Source organism: Thunnus albacares, chromosome 7 (genome assembly GCF_914725855.1).
Source record: "Thunnus albacares chromosome 7, fThuAlb1.1, whole genome shotgun sequence".
NCBI classification, from domain to species: Eukaryota; Metazoa; Chordata; class Actinopteri; order Scombriformes; family Scombridae; genus Thunnus; species Thunnus albacares.
This window is the reverse complement of record NC_058112.1, coordinates 29,558,524-29,578,656: the sequence shown is the minus strand read 5'-3', so window position 1 is coordinate 29,578,656 and position 20,133 is coordinate 29,558,524. Positions and strand designations below refer to the sequence as shown.

General features: G+C 39.7%; 1 protein-coding gene across 1 annotated transcript; it reads right to left on the bottom strand.

Moving 5' to 3' along the window:
- Positions 1-1,432: 1,432 nt before the first annotated feature.
- On the bottom strand, positions 1,433-17,873 carry tes (testis derived transcript (3 LIM domains)). Its single transcript, XM_044357143.1, has 7 exons — positions 17,657-17,873; positions 11,294-11,379; positions 9,148-9,610; positions 7,580-8,233; positions 4,609-4,824; positions 4,243-4,401; positions 1,433-3,192 (listed from the first exon to the last, which is right to left on the bottom strand). The coding sequence occupies exons 1-7, from the start codon at positions 17,870-17,872 to the stop codon at positions 3,001-3,003; spliced, it is 1,986 nt and encodes a 661-aa protein (XP_044213078.1). The 5' UTR covers position 17,873; the 3' UTR covers positions 1,433-3,000.
- Positions 17,874-20,133: the final 2,260 nt, after the last annotated feature.

Here is a 20,133-nt window from a genome sequence, read left to right as displayed (position 1 = left end):
CTGACACAAGTAAATTAGAGAAGGGACACAAGGTTATGACTGGGTGATTGGAGTTAGCCAGGTGATTCGGTCACATCATATCTGGTATAGCTGTGGGTGAAAGAGGGGAAATAGCAGTGCGGCTTTGGGCTGACTGCCATTTAAGACAATGGGGCTCCTTAGAGATGGAGCTTCCTTGAATTGTGAACAGTTTCCACAGAGTGAATGAAAACACGAGACCCTCAGAGGTGGTTTTTCCATCATGGCCGACCTGCGACAGAGTTCCCATCTGAACATAGACAGCTGATGTGTCAGAGAGCAATATGGGTCTTATGGGAGCCAAAGTTAGCGGTACGGATAATTAAAGATAAAGCAATTTTTGGACATGGAAGGAGGTGTGTTTGTGTCTGTGTAAAGGTAAGAATTAGGAGTCACACACAAGTTTCACTTTAGTGGTGTGAAAGCTATCAGAGCTGTGTCTTATTGCTAAGCTTAAATTTGATTATGTAGCTGATAAATGTGAGAAAGTGGCTAATTTCAGTATATTAAAAGAAGTCAGTATGCATTATAGTATGATGTTGCTGTTGGTTTGCTGTTAATGTACAAGCAAGCAGGTGCAAAACATAAAAAAACTAATTGTGGATGGTGATTAAAGTGCCTCTTGCTTTTTCTTTTTGAAATTTAATTGACGATGGCATTTCATAACTGCAATGTGCACATATTGCATCATTTCCTGTAAGTATAAAACACTTTATGTACATTGTTAATATGCAGTACATGTGCACAGTTAATGTTTAGTATGGAATTATGACACTGCTTATATCTTAATTAGCTTTAGCAAAGCCTCTGCACATCCACACAAGTGTTTTCAGTTATACTATTTGGCTTCTCCTCACGCTCTGATGGGAACTGCATGAGGTCACCCTACTTTTCCACATTAGACATGTGACATGTCATAGTGGCAGAAGTACAGGTGTAATTAATAACATCGGTGATGGCTGCATTCCATTTAAGTGAGCCTCTTCCAGTGTCCTGGTGTTTTGCATACTAGCTCACTGGGATGGCTTACTGGGACATTTAATGGAATAGCATAGTAACGTTATTAGTTACACCTGTGCTTTTTCCCCCGCTATGACAAGTCAAAATGTCTATTGTGAAAAATGAGCATGTCATCAGCTGTGCAGCCTAACAGCTCCCTCACTGGCTGCATCACAGCCCCAGTATTATCCACAAGATCAGTAAGTAGGTTCTGCTGCAGCAAAAGGTGCAACAAAACTAACAGGTGAATAAGGGAAATGCCAATCAAGCATGCACAGTCATGAGAGGAGGTCTAATCAGCCAAAATAAGTGAAAACATGTCTGTAGGTTGAACATGGTTGTGTAGGAGCTTTAATTAGCTGTTAGCTGCGTGTTTCTATTGGTCAAAATATTGGAAAAAATATTGGAAAAAATATTAAAGTGCAGTTTATTGCATGGAAAGGATAGTAAATGGCACAAAAGTAAAAAAAAAGTGACAGAAAACAGTAACAATTTACAGTGTATCTCTTGAATTCATTAAGTTTTTGGGTACGGTGTCATTATTCTGATGCTTAACAGTGTTTATATCCATCTGGGGGCCTGTGGACGTTTAATTGAACTTGCATGAAAACATAATTCAATGTGTTAACTTCTTTGCCTATTATTGCCAAGAGTAATTACAGAGGGAGGACAAATGTTTTAAGTTGTCTGTGTTTGATTTGTTCAGATTCTTTCTTTCATTCATAATTTTATTGTTACTATTATTTCATTTCACATCATTTGGACCCCAGGAAGACTAGGAAAACACTTTATGGAAGCTAATGGGAACTGAAAAAAGAATAAAAAAATAACAGAAACACTTGTAAATGCCATCTAACACAATAGATACATACAGATCATGTTAAAGCCGCATCAGAAAGATGTTGTTGTATTGGATTGAACTGCATTACAAATGGTTACCAGTTCATTAGGTACAAGCTAATACCATCCAATACAACAACCCTGCAATCGTGCAATCTTTTGTCTACTTTGTCCCTTGCCGTTACATACATGAGGGAGACATAATTTAAGACACCTGTCAATAATGCAGCCCAAAAACACCACTGCTTTATTGCAGGGCTGTTGAATTGGACTGCATTAGCTTGTACAGATGTGCCTCATAAACCACTACCTGGTGGTGTACACTGTAAGGTTTTCACATTGTTTTTGGTCCCTTAAAATACAATGAAAATACTACTATATCTCATGGGATGATGCTATCCAATACAACATCTACAGTAGGTGGCTACTTTTAGCCATTTACATAGTACTGCTATCAGAGTTTGGACAAATTACTTCCAATTCTCTCTTAAATTCAGGAAGTAAACTTGTCTGCTACATAATAATTTCATTTAAATGAAAGGTTTTTCTTTATTATTATTAGATTGAAATTTCATCTTGAATACAGTGCAATGGAAAAACAAATTAACCCTCAAACCTTGCTAATATTGCTCATCATATTGCTGCATAGAGGAGCGTGAATATCAGTAGTTTGTTGGATGAAGGAAGCAGTAAAAAGGTGGTGCGTTAAACAGCGCTAATGCCATTAAACAGACACAGGTTTAAAGTTTTTAAAAAAATGGATTAGCACCTCTGAAATAATCTTATCAGTAAGAAAAAAACAGTGCAAGTAAGGCAACAGAAAAAAATGTACTTGTTGAAAGAAGACAACTGATTTTAAGGCAGAAGATGATAGAAGTTTGGGTGTCATCCAAGTGGAGACAGATGTATCAATACTGAAGTCTCCAGAAAAGACAGAGCACCCAAATGCAAATAGACTGACTGTTACTGTACGTCTCTATATTAGAGGAAAGAGGCACGCTTAACACAACCACGATCGGACATCTCTTCCCTCGCCCAGCTGCACCAGTGTTTGTTTTCCCTGCTCTGGTTCTAGCTTTAGCTGAACCCATCCTGGTTTCACAAGTGGTTGTGGAGAAGATAGATGGGGTTTGCATTGGTCATCTAAGCCATGGTTTTCTTCTTGCAATCCACCGAGCAGAAAAGGAAGCCCTGCACCGCCATGAAGCGTTGGCCGATCAGGCACTTGGAGCAGCCGGAGCACTTGAAACACTCCGGCTCGGCGTGCCAGTTGTGCTCACCGTAGGAAACCCTCTGAGCCTCGGGCTCCACCGCATTCTGGCAGGCTGCACATTTCTGGGAAGAGAGAGGATATAATGATGTCATGTCAAATAGTCGTCTTTTAACTGAGATGTTTTAGATCTCTGGATTTGTTTTCATATTGTTATTCAAGCTTTTATTATATTTTTCTGATTGTTTTCTGTAGATTACTTTAGAAAATAATCTCTCAAACTCCACTGCAGACACTGAAAGTATTAACATGAGATAAGTGAGCACATACTCTTAATTGTGCTCTGGTGGTAAATTAAGTTTGGGATAAAAGATAAAATCTAAAAACATTTTAGCCATTTTAAAATGAAATATAGAAGCTAATATCTGAAACATGTAAAAACATTAATGCTCAATGATGGCTAAATTTCAACAAAAACACTAACAAGGGAGCAGAGAAATTCTTCACGTTTACGATGACGCAAGTCAGAAGTGAAAACAAGTATGAAGGTGCATTAAAACAGTGGCTTTGCCGGGGATTATGTTGGATAAATCATGCAAACACACACTGGGTGTTTCACATTCTTGGCTTTGGGTGGCCAGCATTAATTTACAGTTGTTTTTTTATATCTATTTTATACTGAAAACTATGTTTCAACCTGCGTGAGACAGTTCAGGAACATGGGGGTGGGGGTGGGGGAGGGCACTGCTGTTTATCATATACACTGACAGTTTGTTGTCACCATTACACACACACAAACACACATCCAGGCTGTGACACTTGGACTATAAATACATTATTATTATTATAGAATTTCAGCCTCTCTTTCATAATTTAAATGAAAAAATACAAATGTAAGACTGATAAGGAAAAGGGTTTTATATGACAAACAAAAACAAGTATATTTTTTGTTCATGTAGTAAAGCTCTTCTGTATTGATTGCTGATCAATGCAATAATGCTCTGATTAATAATGAGTAACATATTTCTGGCAGACTTGCAGTGTTCAGCAACTTTTTTTTAAAATATCACCACTAGGAGTCGCTGTCATTTTCAAACCTGACATGATGACAAGCTTTTATATTGAGAAGTCTAAACAGATTTTATGTAAACTGAGTGAAACAAAGTCTCTCTCACCACAGCGTAATTCTTCATGTAGCAGGGCTTGCAGACAGGTTTTTCATTCTCCATGACGTACGTCTCTCCAGCCAGGATGCAGTCACATTCAAAACAGCAGAAGTGCTTCAGATGCCAGTTCTGGCCCTCAGCCTGAGTGTACTCGTTACTGAAGATCAGCTGTAGACAGACAGACATCAGAATATAGATTGAATAGTACTACCAACCTCACAACTATAGAGAAAAACTGTCACAAAGATGCATGTACAGTTACAATTTTGCTTCCACAATCTCACAATAATTTTGTTGCAATTAAAATTCACAAAACTACTAATAACATCCAAAATACTTTCCAAATATTGTAATATATATAATATATTTTCTCACCTCGTCACATCCACCACAACGTGGCTTCTCGCTGTCTCCGTAGTGGCGTCCGCAGTACAGCTTGCCTTTCTTCCAGAAGTAGATCATGTCCACCAGCAGTTCAGTGCAGGTGCAGCACACGAAGCAAGCCGGGTGCCACATCTTGTCGTAGCCGGCCCGCTCGGCGTACACGGCCGGCTCACCCAGACGCATCGGCTGCTGGCAGTGATGGCACGACTTGGAGGAAGAAAAAAAAAAAAGGAGGAGAGACCGTTCATATGGTGGTGGATTCGATTTGTGAATCGTTCTATCACCAGCAGGGCACTCTAACAGGTGATGGAGTACTGCTGTCTTTGATCTACAGGCTTTGTCTCTTATTGTGATAGAGATACAATGTAAGGTTATTTTCATTTCCAATTACTCAGTTGTGACATCTAATTCGTTTCAAACCGCCAAAAATCCCAAAATATTAAATTTACAATGAATAAAACTAAGTATAGCAGCAAATTCTCATTGTAGGAGAAGCTGGAACGAGGAAATATGGTGCATTTTTGCTTGACAAATGCCTTGAAAGATTAGTGAATTCACTTATCAAGACAATAATACACACACACCCTTTTTTTTGAACAAAAAATGATTATGTACTTCCAGGATTTTTCAAAAGGTTTGCACAAAGGGTTATATCCTTCTCTTTGAGTCCATTTCAAAGTCAAGTAGGGCCTCGTTTGATCTGACAAAGGAAACATTTGAACTTTTTGCCTTCGATCACACTACTTCCTCAATGGAAGAGACATATTTTACCACTGAAAATGGGTGGAATTCCCCTTTTTAAACCATGCCACTGTGACCTGACCCTGGTGTTGTCGATTAGGATGACACGACATCTGGAGGTAAATTAAAGTAGAAATAAGTAAATATAACGTTGTGAAATCACTCTGTGCAAAGAGAGAAGAGTAGGTTCTTGACATCATGGATACTGTGAGGAGTTACGAGGGAGGATGGAGTGAGAGAAGGAGGGAAGATAAGAACAATATAACGAAAGAGACACAGAGATTGTAACGGAAGAGAAAGAAGACAGCAGAGTTGGGGAAAAAATACAAGAGAAAACAGGACAAAATGAGAACTTTAGCAGCAGAGATGTTGACTCACAACCTCACCTCTACTCTTGCATAAACACTTCTTGATTCAGTATCAAAGGCCTTCAGAATACATGAGTCACACAGTAGAACTAAAAGCAGGAATAAATCATAAGACTCCACAGAAAGCAGAAAGAACTCCAACTACGACTCATGACTCACTGTGATTTCTAATTAAGTCGACATCCATCATTTTGAAGGAGGAAGCTTAGTCAGATTTGGTTTTATGGCTCCATCTAGTGTCCTGTCTGAGAACAACATTTAATTATATTAAACCGAGGTAAATCTTCCTTATTACTGTAACTAAGTCATTAAATTAATCACCAACTATTATATAATTAATTGCTTTGAATCATTTTTTAAGATAAAATGTGCAGATTCTCTGATTCAAGCGTCTCAAATGTGAACATTTTCTGGTTTCTTGATCTTTGGGTTGTGGACCCAATCAATCAACAGATTGACTGATTATGTAAATAATAGTTAGTTGCAGCCCTACATCACATGCATATTAATTTGATGTAAACTATTGTTATAAAAATTATGATTGCACTATGTGTGAGTGTTACTATTTTATCTAGATCATGATAAATTGTTCCTGCAGCTCTGCAACATCAGTAGACTTATCAGCTGAGGTTAAAGGAAGTTCAGTATTATATTTGTAAAGAGGAAGATGCAGAAATTAAAATTCGTTGGTAAAAGGGTGAGACATGTCATCTGGGGGTCAGTTGGGCAAGATGGCTCCTGGATAGGAGAACTGAAAACAGGCATGATGTTATCTATAAGTCTGTATTTTGAGAGATTAAGAAAAGAACTAACGCTCACTTAAGGTGTATAAAATCCCGTTGTAGGCGCTACTCTGGGAGCCTTTTTTCTTTGTAACCTCATCCTGTGTGTTGCATTGTGAAACTCTCCTAAATTTTGATACTTCAGCTCTGGTCTCTATTGTTAAATGGTCAGTGAGAAGAATTTCTTTTTAACAACTATGGACTTTAACTTACTAGCGCTTACATGATTCACTCAAACAACAATTTATAACAGTGTTTCCCAGCCTGGTCGGGATCGCCCCAAGGAGTCATCACAGAAATCTGAAGTTTAGAGGCTGCAAGTAGACACTGCTTCATTTTAACGGCTCACAAACCAAAATAGTTGAGAACCAGCAGCCTTATCCTGGTGCATCACATGAAAGTACTATCCACAAACAATACTCTGTCATTATCTCAGTGTCTGGTGCAAGAACAGTCACATGACTAAGAAACTGGTGCAGATTGTTGCCATAGCCGAGTAGTAATGATTAAGTTCTGTTTGTACACTGTTAGTGCAAAAAATCACCTACAGCCTACAATTTAAGGCACTATTGTATTGGTTCATTATGATTGGTTTTATTTTTAGAGTCCAGCACAGTGTGGTGGACTCTAACACTTCAGCAGACTGGATGATGCGGGACCTGGGACAGACCTGGAACTGCTCACTGCCCCACTGAGTAGTACTAGTTTATCAATTAGATGTGACAAAAAATAATCTTATTGTCTTTTCACAATAATATTGTGGGCAAAGATTCAATATTATTGTTTGCTGACTTTCACTGGAATCATATCATGATGGTTTGATTACATCATTATGTGGTGTAATGGTGTAATGTTTAACAGTGAAACACAGTTCATATATATCACAAAAAACATCCTTATATATTGTGATGATGATTTCAACCACACTGCCCAGGCCTGGGTGCCAACAGAGAATAGTTTCAAGAGACTTTGGGAATTTGGTGTATTTACAAATGACAGACAGACTAATTCATAAACAGACAGAAATAAATAAGAAATATAAATATAAAATAAGAAATATAAACTGCTTACAAAGGACTGTTGTGGTAATCCAGCTTGCAAAGTTCCTGGGACGCCCATGGCTCCAGCAGTGGCAGCAGTACCCAAGGCTCCTCCAGCTGGTCCAAAGCCAGCAGAGGCTCCGGTCCCAGGCCCGGAGAATGGTCCAGCACCTCCAGCTCCAGCTCCAGCTCCAGCTCCAGCTCCAGCTCCAGCTCCAGCTCCACCCATGGGACCAACACCAGGACCTGCGGCCCCAGGCCCAGAACCAGCTCCAAACCTTGCACCTCCAACTCCTGGTCTATACCCAGGCCCTCCAGCTCCAGCACCAGCTCCAGCATTAACACCAACTCCAGCTCCACCGACCCCAGGCCTACCCCCAGGCCCAGAATCAGCCCCTCCAGCTCCAGCACCAGCTGCACCACCAGCTCCACCCTGCCCTCCTGCCTGAACTTGAGCCATCTCTTCAGGCAGCATGACATCCCCAATCCCAAGGGCCTCGTCCTTGTACTTGCGGACGTACTGCTCCATTTGCTTGACCTCAGCAGGGGTCAGCTCATGGCACTTGGACGGGTCCTGGTCGTGCTCGGGCAGCTGGCGAGCCATCTGCTGCCGTCGGTAAGCGGCTCCTTCTGAACCCGCCACCGGTCTCTTCTCCGGTGGGAGCAGCTCGATGTAACGCACCGCCTGGAAGACAGAAGGAAAAAATCAGAGGAAACGGTTTTGCTCAGATGGGATAAACACAGATTGTGTGAAGGACAAGGATGTGAAGAGTACAGAGAAGAGGAGAGGACCAATCAGAGAGAGATTAGGGGAGAACTGTCTTGGGAAAAAAAAACTCTTCAAACAGTGCTTGTGGTGAGAAAGACATCCAAAAGAACAGATACAGGGAGTTTTTGAGTTCTGGTATTAAGTCTATAAATTATCCCTCATACAGGTGGCTCTGTGTCCATAAGGAACTATATTTTAAGGATTAAATTGCTAGAATGACATTTTATTTTAACGTTAAGAGTTTAAGGATTTTTCAACAGTTTCCCCAGATATGTCCAGACCCAAGACATGAGTATGATGTGATATACCTACTAAACAACTGAGATCAGATTCAGTTAAAATTGCATTGTCTTGTGCAAACATTTTAGTAAAGACACTTGTCTCTGTGCTTCATTTAATTATTATTTTAAAATAACAAAAAGGTGAAGACAAACTAGTTTTCACTATAGTAGGAAAAGAGAGAGAGCACACCAAGGCCACACATGCTAGATTGTGTGTTTTGTCTACAAAACGAAACAAACGCCGAATAATAATTGATAACAAAGCTTTTAAATGGAGCATACGCCCACCTGATGTGTCTTAAAAAAGTCAAATTTGAATGCTGTAGTTGAGCTGTTTTATCCCGTACAGGACAAAGTGAAGGCACAGACTACCAGTAAATTAATGTAGAGGCAGAAATAATATTTTACTGACACATGACAAGTTCCCAGAGCCCAAAGTGACGTCTCTGATACCTAAAGATATTCAAGACATTTTGAGCATATGGTCTGATTTTCTCAGTTTTGGTCAGGTGGTCGACTAATGGTCTCAGCACTAGGTTGAACTCTTACCAGATATTTATTGGCTACTGGTGGTGCCCACTCGTAGGTGACGGACTTCATTGGCACATCTTTGGACACTGGCACCACACTGGCTGGTGTGGCACTGATAGCGACCGGCAACTTGTTAGTTTTGACGGGTGTGACGCTGGCGGGTACCGGCTGAGCCTGAGCCTGAGCGTTGCCGGGTGCTGTTCCTGCGGAGGCTCCAGCATGCTGAACAGAACCAGCTGCAGCAGAAGGAGGCACCACAGTTGAGGAGGCACTGGGAGGAACAACGTAGGAGGTGGCAGGGCTGGGCAGAGTGATGGTGACCATGTTGCCCTGGTAGTTTGGTATGCCGTCCGTCTTCAGCTTAGCAATAAGCCCCGTGTACTTGGTGTCTTCAAACAGCTTTCCCACCTTCTTGTTCTCCTCCGAGTTCATCTGCACGTTGTGCTCCGTCAGGCCACATTTGCAGTTTCGGCAGATTTTTCTGCAGAGGAGAGAACGGGGTGAAAAGGGAGGAAAACAGTTAGGACTTGAGTTTCTCTAGTAGTTTGGAGAGAGAGAAAAGATCTCAAATGACATCAAAATCAAAATGCTGTGATTGTGCACATGTGTGCTGTACATGGACACTGTCTTGTGCTTTAATAGACACAATGTTTCTGTTTTCCCAATTTTGCATCACATGTTAATTACTGTATGTTCCTTAGGAAAATATATAGTGCAAATATCTCTGCACTATGCACATGTCTCAACAAAACTTGCTTCATATTTGCAGAGTAACTATGACATCATTTATGAGGGCTAGTCATGCTCCAGCACGACCAGGCTCACATATTTCAAACAGGATTGGTAAAGCACTCTTTCATTTGTCTCTGCTGTGTCACGCTGTTTAAACCCAGTTTAATAAATCCACTTGGATACATCGAGTGCTTGTATCTTACTTTTAAAAAACAAAAACGCTAAAGAGCAACTGTTATTCTGTGCAGCAGATATTTTGTAACTGATGTGGGATTCATCCTTCAAAAGAAAAATCCTTGGTGTTCATAATGATGATATTAATGGTACTGTGGGTTATAATCAGGTCATATATTCATATTTTAAAATTTTAGACATAAGAAAAGCCTTAAACTAGGTGGAATAAACACAAGTATGTACAGAATGTACAGTATACAGCATGTCTGCAAGGCCCACATATGCATATATCCAACAAGCTACAGCAAGATTCCTACAGATCCGACTTGGCATGATAAGTAAGGCCGCTGTCTGTTTCTAACAGTACAACATTCCTGGCTGAATTGAAAGCGACACATTTAACCGCTGACCACCACCAGAGAACCGCGGGGAGCCTTTGTGCCGGTGCTGTGGTGTGCATCGCGACAGCCCGGTGCTGTCTTCAGGAAAACTAGACAAGTGTGGATAATTGTCAGAGTCCGGATGGAAGTGATTTTCACGAGTCACTGTGCCAAGTAAGAGCACATATTGTGACAGACTGGGAAAGCAAAACAGGGAACCCTGGGAAGTCAGGATCTCTTAAATGCAGTATAAGTCATGAGAGCGTCTACATAGAGTCCTTGGGGGAGACTAGGAGGGCAGCTCTCAGCCTCCAATTAACGATATTTTGTTGAATTAGGCTCCATCCTCACTCTCAGCGCTAATCAGACCTAAAGTCATTATTGTAGACTCACACTGGCCGTATTTCCACCGTCACCATTATTTTTTGTTAACAATAAGCCGGTGGGACGTAGAACTCTGGGTTCAAACACAAACATGAAGAGCAGCTGTACTCGGGGGACAACATGTTCCCATTAGGACGGTGACTCCTACTGCTATCAGAGTATTTTTGATTAAGCAAAGAGGCAAGTGATGTTATTGGGCCAGTCTGGGCCAATGAATGGATGTTTCTATTTTTGTTTTTCTTTTATTATTGCAGGAAGGATGTGCATGATTTTGTTGATGATTGTCCTGGTTTGTAAGCCTGTACTAACTCACCTAATAAAACCACTGTTCTACCTGAGGATTCCTTTGCTCAAGAGACTCCTGTCACCATGGTTTCTGTTCATTTCCTTTTAATTACCCACATGTAACACAGGAAATCAATATATTGCAGCTGACTTCACACTGTCAAACTCGTTCCCGTCGGTTCAACACATAAAACAGAAGTTGTACAAACCTCCAGAAATGCAGCTCGAAGCCTTCACACTTGTCTTTGCATTTGAGACAGGCCGCTCCGGCTCCAAACTCGTGCCCGAGGGTCATCTGTAAACCAGACACATGAAGGAGATTAGTGTGTTATCACAGTTTTGTTTCTGCCTACTTTGAAAAGGAAATCTTGAGCTTTTATAGGTCAGGGCAGTACAAGTATTTGGGGACAGAAGTATAAAATATGATGATACGGAAAACTGCAAATGAAATTCCAAAATTTAAGATTTATTTGTTCTTGGAGGAATCGTAACATGCTGTTCTGGTGTTGTGCACTAGAGACCAGCATCAGACTGGGAATTCTCTAGGAGTTAGGGGAGCAGCCCAGACTCTTTGATAATAATGATGCTCAACATGTAAAATAATTACTCTAGACTGAAACTGCTTCAGAAGTAAATGTGATGAGATCTGGACGGTACAAGACTGGCGCCAAGACATGAAGTGAATGAATTCATCTAGCCTAGACAGGACAAGATGATAATTTCACACTTCATATAATGCATAATATAATATAATGATACAGAGCTGCAATGATTAGTCAGTTAATTGTTTGACAGAGAATGAATCAGCAACTATTTTGATAATGGATAAATGGTTTTAAGTCATTTTGGAAGAAAAAGTGCCAACATTTTCTGATTCCAGATACTCAAAGGTTAATATTTTCTGCTTTCTTTAGTCTTCTATGATATTAAACTGAATATCTTTGAGTTGTGGATTGTTAGTCAGGACAAAAAAAAAGACATTTGAGGACGTCATCTTAGGTTTTGGGAAACAGTACTCAACATTTTTCACCATTTTTAGACCTAACGACTACTCATTTAATCCAGAAAATAATGGACTGATCAACTGATAATGAAAATAACAGTTAGTTGCAGCCCTATAATGATCCAGCTCTAGTTTGGGAAAATGTATATTTAACGTCACAATAAACCCTCTAATGTGATTCAGATGATTTGTTATCCAAGCAGAATTAGTCTTCTCCTTGCCTTGAAAACTATTTCATTTCTCTTCCACAGTAAACATCTAAACCACTTCACTTAACTGCCATCGGGGATTATATCCTCTCTGGTTTTCCTGCCAAGTATGTCTGCGCTGCTCTTCTTTCCTTAATATCGGCATCCTTTTTCCTGGCCTCAGTGTCAAACAAAGCTCCGACCACCTTAAGCCTTAAGCCATTACCGTCGTTTATGACCATATATGGTCAACTATTCAATGATGCTGAAAGCCTTGTGGGATGCCAGCAGGCACCCCTGTTGTCTGAGATGTTTTGACCCAAAAGACACTCACGACTGAAGAATGCAGACAGTGACTCTTGGGTTTAACAGAAGAGACTAGATATAATTATTTTATCTACAATTGCATTTCCCAAAGAAGTGAGATTTTTATCCCCTGGGTGAGGTTGAGATAATGAAGTTTAGAGTAATGGTTTGTGACAAACAACACATATCAGTACATCTCAAGTTGCACAGGCACTGCTTTCACTTCCGCAAGCAACATAAATAAAACCGTAGGGGTAGATATCTAGCTTCCTTTATTTTATTTATAAAATGACAGACTGTCAAACTGACCTAGACTCAGGAAATTCAGCATAAATCCACAACGTATGTCCTCCTCAGACCCTGAACCTTAAACCCTCATCATTGTCCACTTGTACTTGCTGTACATACTGAACTACCAATTTATTTTTTAGTTTTCTTAATTTCTTCATAAAGTCATTGTATTTATTCTTTCCCTTTAGGTCTTAATGTTTTAAATCAGTGTCTCATTTCATGTTTAATGCATTTTGTAAAGTGTGTCATATAAATAAACATGCTTCGCCTCAGCGTATGCTACCAAGTGTGGGAGCCGTTTAACAGCATACTTTCTTTAATTCAATTTGATGGTGTTTATAAAAGATTGGAGCAGCTGAGCAGTTGAAATATGATGTTATTCAGTCCAGACCAAACATTCCTACTTTTTCCTCGTTCCCCGTTTTCCCCTGGAAATTCACTATAACGCTCCTTCGTTATCATTCTAGGTAGGGTTGGCTATGATTTGAAACTTTCCAAGAGTAGAAATAACAAATAATCCCAGCAGCATATGCACATCTCAAAAATGTCATCGGGTGAGTCTGATCTATCTAGAATCTATTCAGCTGGTTTAAGTTCTTGAGCACTAATAGCAAAGCAAAACTTAATGTTGTCTTAACACGAGCAGCTGTGTAATAACTTTATCTAAATTAAGTACAATCAAATATTGGCTAAATTTAAATCAGGAGCAATCTGATCTGATCAGTAAACAGGATTACAATAACTTCTGGTCTTTGATAGTTGTTGATATTCTGTTGGTACCAAAAAAGTATTGAGATTCAAAACTCAACCCTTATTCCTTGGACGGGAACATTTAGTTGCATCTCCTCTCAGGTTGAAGTGAACTAGATACTTGTACAAAGTTTTTTCAGTGACTGTTCTTTTTAGATCTCTGGATGAAATCATCTGTTGAATACTGTACTCAAAAACGCAAAAGTAAGTGTTGGGATTTAATGGGAACCAAGATAAGCAATCGCCGCTTACGGATGTGTAAATATTTGTCTTGGGTACAGTGAAGTCACTCAGTGTCTTTCCTTGGAACAGAGTTTCACAAACTGCATTAGCAGTTGATGTCGATCAGTGACTCTGTATGATGACTAAGCCTGCTGGGTAATTTATTCTGGTGATAACGCTCTGCAACAAGGCTTTTCAGACACAAAGTATACACTTCACGTCCTATGAGTCACATCCACGATGAGTCATTTTGTCAGTCAGTTGAAAAAAGGTCTTTGGGGCTGCAGGCCAACAGCAGCTATGATGGCGGCAGTCACTGGCTGTGGAGCCATTTTCATTTCAAGCAGTCAAACCACATCTTATTTCTTTTAACATCGATAAGAAGACGCAAAACATTCTTTAAAACTTTTTAAATTCTGGTTTGTGTTGTCTTACATCTACAGCACATCTGTAGTATTTTATGTCTATTTTATGTCTAATGTAGCGCAACAAAATGCTAAATGCTCAATACTTTCCTGCTTCACATTGAGGCAGCTGTTTATATATATATATATATTCATATCTCCAATAGCATTAAAAATATCATTTTATTTCAGCCTCCTCGCTGTGGTTTTGGAGAGAGTTTTGATATTTCATTTATCCCATGTTTTTGCTGGCCTGACTGCTTTCCAGTCCGTAACACAGAAGTCTCCAATGTATTTGAACAAACAGAGAGATCTGAGGGGGATGAGGTCACTCAACTGTGTTGCAATTTTTTCCACAAAATTCCTGCCTATGGCAACTTCAACAACCATTTAGGTGTTTAGAGAGGGAAAATGACTCCAAATGAGGTCAAAGCCTGGGAGAAAGATCACCAGATACAACTTCAGTTTAACTAAATTGCAGTAATGATGATTTCCCAGCCTGAAAGCGGCGCGCTCATAGTCACATACTATCACATCAGCTGTCTTTTTCAAAGACTGCGTGAGCTTAATTGAGCATAAAATTACCTATGTACACAAGTTGCTTTTCTTAAACGGGGGCAGTAATTACAGTTTGACAGTAATTACAGCAGCCTCTCTCTGACTGTGACCTGCAGCCTCCAGCAGACAGAAACCCTGCAGCTGCTGCAGATTGATCTCCTCAAGGGATTTAGAGCAGATGTCAGACTTAGACTGTCTGGGTCGTCCAGCTGCTCATCCAGACCCACTTTCCAGCACCAGCTTACTGTACGTACAGTATCAAATGTGTTATTTATGCTTTAATGGAGTTGCTTTTGCTGACTTGCACCCACTAACCAGTAACCAGCAAACAGAAAAGGAAAAAATGCCACAAGACTCATGTACTGTAATACATTTGGCTCCGTTGGAGGCGGGGGAGTTCCTTCACTTTGGCAGACCACCAGCTATCCCGTCATACTTCATCCAAAATGTAACTGCTAATTAGAATAAAATACAACCTTATGACAACTGCTGGTGAGTCCTGAAATAGCACACAATGTGGACAACAAGCCGCAAATTAGTTTCATGCCACACAAGCATCATGTGCTTGTGACTTATCCTGTAGACATCCTGATCTTCGGTGTACATGGACTACATTTCAATTTTATTTTAGCCTAACAGTTGCCTGTGCAGGTGACTGAAGCCAAAGTCACGTTGAAAAAAAGCCGCAGCACACTGAGTGATTGATGCTGCGTTTTTACTGCTACACACATTACATCACGCTAACGATTTTTACCCCTGGAGCAACCTGTACTGCCATTCCACTGCTGCCAGCTATCTAAACATAGACGCAAAGATCTGAGGAGGACGGCTCAGCCAAACTAAGACGAAACAGATAAAATGTGGTGTTGCATCTGCAGAAAAACTGACCCTAGTAAATGGACCCCAGGCCATAGGATGTGAAGACATTTTTAACTGATAATTTGCAGTTTCATTTTAATTTACTGTACATATTCTTCAGCTACTGATCACAGATTGCGGATTGAGATGTAAATTATGTCAGCACATATTTCTAGATGAAATGTTGAAAGAATTCAACAACTGCAACACTGTTATTTCCTAACCTACGATGTTAAAATAGAAGCACACTTGACTGGCATAATGTAAATGGTCTTACGGTTGACCTCAGTCAGTTGATTTCAGTACAAAAACTTAACAGAGAGCTTTAAAGTAATAATCTCAAAGATGTTCAAATGTCTGTTATGTTACTATTTAATGCTGAATGAAGTAACACAATGGCGACTGAGTCTATGGCCCACTGATGAAAGCCCTTGCATTTGCAGCACTACGAACTGGGTGTCTGTGGTGACATTCCCGCAAAAATCACAAGCAGTGCACATTAAGTTCCATCACTCAGCAGTGGTTGGTCCACCAGAGAGGGTAGGCGGGGCTAAAGCAACAGATTCACTCTTCAACTCACTTGTGTGCAAGTAGGTCTATCAGCAGACTCACAGTATCTACACGACACACCCACTTTACTACACGACACGCCCACTTGGTCAGGTTTAGGCATGAGCAGTGAGATAGTTAGGGTTAGGGGCTGAGGGGGGATGTGTTATGTAGCACGCTGTTATGGTAACAGCATCAGGGAGGGGGGTGACGTGTAGTAAAGTGGGTGTGTCATGTACATACTGCGAGTCCTCAGATAACCTACTTGGACTTGTGTGTGAAGCGGCCTACTGTTTTTTCCGATCCCTGACGGCACACAGGCGACACTGTTTGGATCTCTGGGAAGTGAGGTCCAAAAATCACACCTGTAATCACAGCTTATCACCATAGGTACCACCAAAGAGAACAAAAACAGAGATCTTCATGATTGTTACTTTAAAAAGCAGATTTGAAACAGCATTGGATATACTGGGATTATTCATGGATCCTAAGTAGACAAAGCTGAAGGAATGTATGAGAGAAATTCGATGAATGCAGCTGGTGCCCAGCAGCCGTCTCTGAAATGAATGAATGCCTATTAGACAAAATTCCAGCCTGAGTCAGAAAAAAAAAACCCTCCCTCAAAAATAGACTAGTTTCACATTTTAAAAGTCTCACAGCAGCATCATAACTTTGCCTTCCCCCTTTTGCATGGAGAGATAACATTAAAAACTCTCTAAATGTAATGTCTTCTTGTATATAACCTGACATACATAAAGAAGATAAAGATGAATTCATATGTTATAAGAAGTATTGAGACTGGCTCTACAACTCGGGCATATTTATAATTCAAACAACAGCTCTTATTGTTGGGTAAATTATAACTTTTACAACTGGATTGCATTTTTAAATTGTATTTATTGTACTTATTTTAGTTGTTGGCGATAAAGAGCATATTACTGGAAAAAAAATAGAACTGTTTCTATGTATCAATGACGAATTTCGCAATGGCTTCAAATCATTTGCTAAATAATTGTTAATACTTTATAGAACATGTAAGTTTTGTAAATAGGAAAAGTATCTCCACATTGAAAGCATTTTAAACGCAGTATGGCGTCGAGATCTTGTCGATGGGAGCATCTTCTCAAGAGGAAGTAAGCTTACTAAGAGGGCAGGTCAGGATACGAGGTTTTTTATAGTAAACCACAGCTGAGAAGTGCTTCTTTAAGTCTTGAAGTTAGCAAATTTTAACATTTTCGTATCATTTAATTCAAGTTTTTATCAATGAAAACGCAAAAACTTTACCAGTACGACATATTTGAAATGAAATGCCCAATAAACAAGTGATAAAAATCAGTCTGGTAACTTTTCTGGCCACCTGCCCGGTCCTCGGCACACCTTTCAGGGCGTTCCCCGGTCAGTAAGAGACGCCGAGTAACGTTACACACTGCGGGGGAGCCTTACCTTCTTCACTTCCTTCTCTATCTCCATGTTTGTTTCTGTCAGCGCAGAGTTCAGTCGGTCCAGACGAAGCGAACAGAGCCAGGGGACAGGGCCTTCACTGAAAAAGGCTGCCAGGAACAAAAACTGACAGGAAAGGGGACCAGAGAAATATAACGACCCGGCTCTCTCTCCGCTTTCTGTCCTGTGGTCGTGCTCCGTAGAAATGTCAAGCAACATAACATGAAGAACGCTGCTTCCGGCCAGTGCTTACAAAATAAAACCCTTGTTCGCTGGTATTACGGTCATACGGAGACTGCTGCTACTACTACTACTACTACTACTACTACTACTACTACTACTACTACTACTACTTATAATTTCATAGCATATTTCATGCAAAGATGCAAACCAAAGTGCTTTACAAACAAGATCTAATGAAAATAAATAATAACAATAAGTAAAAAAGTTTTATCACAGCAATAAACAATAAAGTGAGAAGGACAAAAAAACACAAAATAAAACAAACACAAAAACAAACAAAAGTTTGATCACAATACAATAAAACATTAACAATGATACCACTAAAGTTACCCCAAATTAAAAGATAGGTCTTTAATTTATTTTAAAAAAATACTAAGTTCTCTGTTCTGAGATCAAAGAGGGTGTTCCACAGTTTTGGGCCATGACAACACAAACAGCCTGACTCACTCACTCACTTACTCAAAACTAACTAACAAACTGAAATGACTGAAACAATTATTCAATTATCAAAACAGTTGCTAATTAGTTTTCTGTCTATCGACTGATTAATCGACTGATCGCTGCAGAAAATATGATAAAAATAACTACAATGACAGGGTACACAGCAGCTTATTAAAAAATGAACTTCATTTGATCACCACCACCATAATACAGACTGTAGTTAATGTCTGGTGTTTTGTATGGCTTCTTTGAGCTCTAGTTCCAATTAGAGTATATAATATAATATAATATAATATAATATAATATAATATAATATAATATAATATAATATAATATAATATAATATAATATAATATAATATAATATAATGAGAGATTATTGTACTGTTTTAGAAATATTTTTATTGTATTTCTACGTCACAGTCATTTTCTTTAATTTTCAAGACAAAATTTCTTCACTTCCGGTCCCATCTTTGCGTCATCTCTTGAGCTTAACACTGGTTTCACTCAGGAGGTCCCATTCACTTTTAATTTATACCCAACACGGCACTTCCGCTTTGATGGATCTTCATGTTGACCAATAGAAATGGAGAAAGCCGCCACCGCAGGGCGGGACGACCAACCAGCGTGCAGCGGGGGCGTGTACTCATCATAACAAAGAATATGCGTGTGTTTTGACAGATTCAACCTGCTGTAGTGCTAATTTCAGATTTTACTGTTTCTGATAAATGTTTGAAGATTTTTTATTCTACCTAATCATGATATTTTGATGATTTCTTAAAGATATATTGTAAAAAAGCAATATACTGTATGTCAACTGTGAAAAATGCACATTGGAATAAGCCTTGTACACAGGCACACACAGATACCAGCCACACCCCACAGCTGGTTTATTCTGTGATCCGATGTGTTGTGGTTAACACTGAAACGCCTGTCAAACAGCTAGAGTCCCATTGCCTCAGTGACAGGAAACTATGTGGTTTACAGCTTCCTCTGTGAACTGTTACTGGCCTTTTCAAAAGGAAACAACACCCTGACACCCTGACAGGTCAGATGGTGTTATCTATCATGGAGCAGCTTTGGAAGAGTGTGGATGCTGTTTTTCAGCAACACTCTGCTTCACTGTGATGTCTGATCTATGCTCTCTGGTATGAACATGTGTAATAGACAATTTCCTTCAGTGCTCCAGAGCTTGTTAAACTCTCAGACAGCTGTTTTCTACCATTTCCAGAGATGTCTTCATTTGACATGATGCTTAAGAATAAGCCTTATCATCTTAAACCACAAAGTGTGGCTGCAGACACTGAATTTACCTAATTTGACCTGCAGAAGTCTGTACACTTCTTTTCCATAAATAAAAACCTAAAGCTGAAATCTGTTATTTCATTGTTTCATCTGTATGGTGGAGGGTGGTGAAATAAGAAAAAACAACAACAAGTGCTATAGTCCATAAACGGCTATTTTGACATATTAATTGGGGTTTTTTTCTTGTCACACCTGCCAGCTGAACATGCTCAGTGTTCCCTCTAAACTGTAGGTGGCACCCTAGGCGAGATCTGAAAATTTACTTGCCCCAGACACTTGACTTAAGCCATGTCTTCCTCAGAAAAATTACAGCATTGCTCAGTTATTCAAACAGCTTAGAACAACCAGAAAACAATTTAAATATTTAGCAGCAAAAGGGGAAGTTGAGTGGTTGAGTGTAAAAAAGCATCTGACTACAAGGTTTCACATCACATCTCTATCATTAGGTTTCCTCTAACCATGACCGCAATCCTTCCCTGAGAAAAAGAAAAG

What these genes read in the sequence shown, in the direction of transcription:
- tes (XM_044357143.1), bottom strand. Translation starts at nt 17,872, where the DNA reads ATGTTGCTTGACATTTCTACGGAGCACGACCACAGGACAGAAAGCGGA. An exon ending in TTCGAGCTGCATTTCTGGAG is followed by an intron (nt 9,611 to 11,293) that starts GTTTGTACAACT and finishes TCTCCTCTGCAG; the next exon opens with AAAAATCTGCCGAAACTGCA. An exon ending in GATTACCACAACAGTCCTTT is followed by an intron (nt 4,825 to 7,579) that starts GTAAGCAGTTTA and finishes TCTTCCTCCAAG; the next exon opens with TCGTGCCATCACTGCCAGCA.